Source organism: Sinocyclocheilus rhinocerous, unplaced genomic scaffold, assembly GCF_001515625.1.
Source record: "Sinocyclocheilus rhinocerous isolate Xijiao unplaced genomic scaffold, SAMN03320098_v1.1 scaffold470, whole genome shotgun sequence".
Taxonomy (NCBI): domain Eukaryota; kingdom Metazoa; phylum Chordata; class Actinopteri; order Cypriniformes; family Cyprinidae; genus Sinocyclocheilus; species Sinocyclocheilus rhinocerous.
Genome location: NW_015637537.1, coordinates 100,521 through 101,741, shown reverse-complemented (window position 1 = coordinate 101,741; position 1,221 = coordinate 100,521). Strand labels below are relative to the sequence as shown.

The 1,221-nt window shown below is 38.4% G+C and overlaps 1 protein-coding gene across 1 annotated transcript in view; it reads right to left on the bottom strand.

Annotated features, from left to right (window-relative positions):
* LOC107748975 (espin-like) overlaps nucleotides 1-1,221 on the bottom strand; it is a 70,659-nt gene that overhangs the window by 28,302 nt on the left and 41,136 nt on the right. The window contains exon 11 of the mRNA XM_016564014.1: nucleotides 245-406. Within this exon, the coding sequence (XP_016419500.1) occupies nucleotides 245-406 (162 nt within the window). The remainder of the gene's footprint in view (nucleotides 1-244; nucleotides 407-1,221) is intronic.

The window sequence follows — 1,221 nt, the reverse complement described above, 5'->3', positions numbered from 1 at the left end:
ACATGATCTTCAGAAATCATTCTAATATGCTGATTTGCTGCTCAAGAAACATTTCTGATTATTATTATTATTAATTATATTCAAATAGATAACAGTTATTTTAAATAGTAAAAATATTTCAAAATTTTACTGTTTTTGCTGTACTTTGGATCAAATAAATGCAGGCTTGGTGAGCAGAAGAGACTTCTTTAAGAAACATTAAAATTTTACCGTACATGACCATGAAACAGAATCTGAGGTTTACCTCCTCGTTGGGTGCCATGGCTCTGTTGGGGTGCTGGTCTGCGGTATCGCTACCCAGGGTTTTGTAGTAATCCCCAGTGCTGGGCTGCTTGCTGAAGCTACGGGACTTTCGATTAGAGTCGACTCTTCGAAGCCTTTCGTGGCCCTCGCCAGGATTCAGCTGCTGGAGAAATGAGCAGCACGTTTATAGTAATAGAAACAACATGAACATGCATGAGTTTACCAATCAGCCATTTAAAAACTTTTATTGATCAACCACTTCATCTCATCTGCAGCCCTCATCAGTGGTATTAGCTGTAAAACCCAATGAGAAATTGCCTTAAAACAATATTTATGAGTGCTGTGAATTTATTTCAGGAGTCCACTAAAAGTAGTTTTTTTTTAAATTAATTTACGCTATGAACTGTACTCAAATACTTTGTGTAACTAAAATTTGAACTGAAATTGAACTGAACTAAGCAAAAACATCATTAAAATTAGAGACATCAAATTAACTTGCAGTGGGTTTTGCAGTGCTTCAGTCCAAAAGAAGTGAAATAAAGCACATCCATCCATAATAAAAAGTGCCTCACACGGCTCCGGGGGTGAACAAAGGCCTCCTGTAGCGAATCGATGCGTATTTGTAAGAAAAGTAACCATATTTCTTCTTCTTCTTCTTAATGTTTAACGGCGGTTGGCATCCAGTGTAATTGGTGAATTACAATAACCATATTTAAAGCGTAATAATCAATTTAATCTAGCTTGTGCTCACTGTTGTACACGGAAGCAGCTCTGGGCGGATGACGTAGGACATCGGCGTTGCGCAACAGTCACGAATTAGAAGTACAAAACGAAGATTTGTAAAGAAGAATGTCGGAGGATTTCGATATAAGCCAAGAGGAGACTGGTTTTCCTTTGCTAAAGTAAGGAAACTTTGCTTCCTTTGCTCCTGTTAACAAACGTTGGTTTTCACGAGACTCACCGGCGCATGCGCAACGC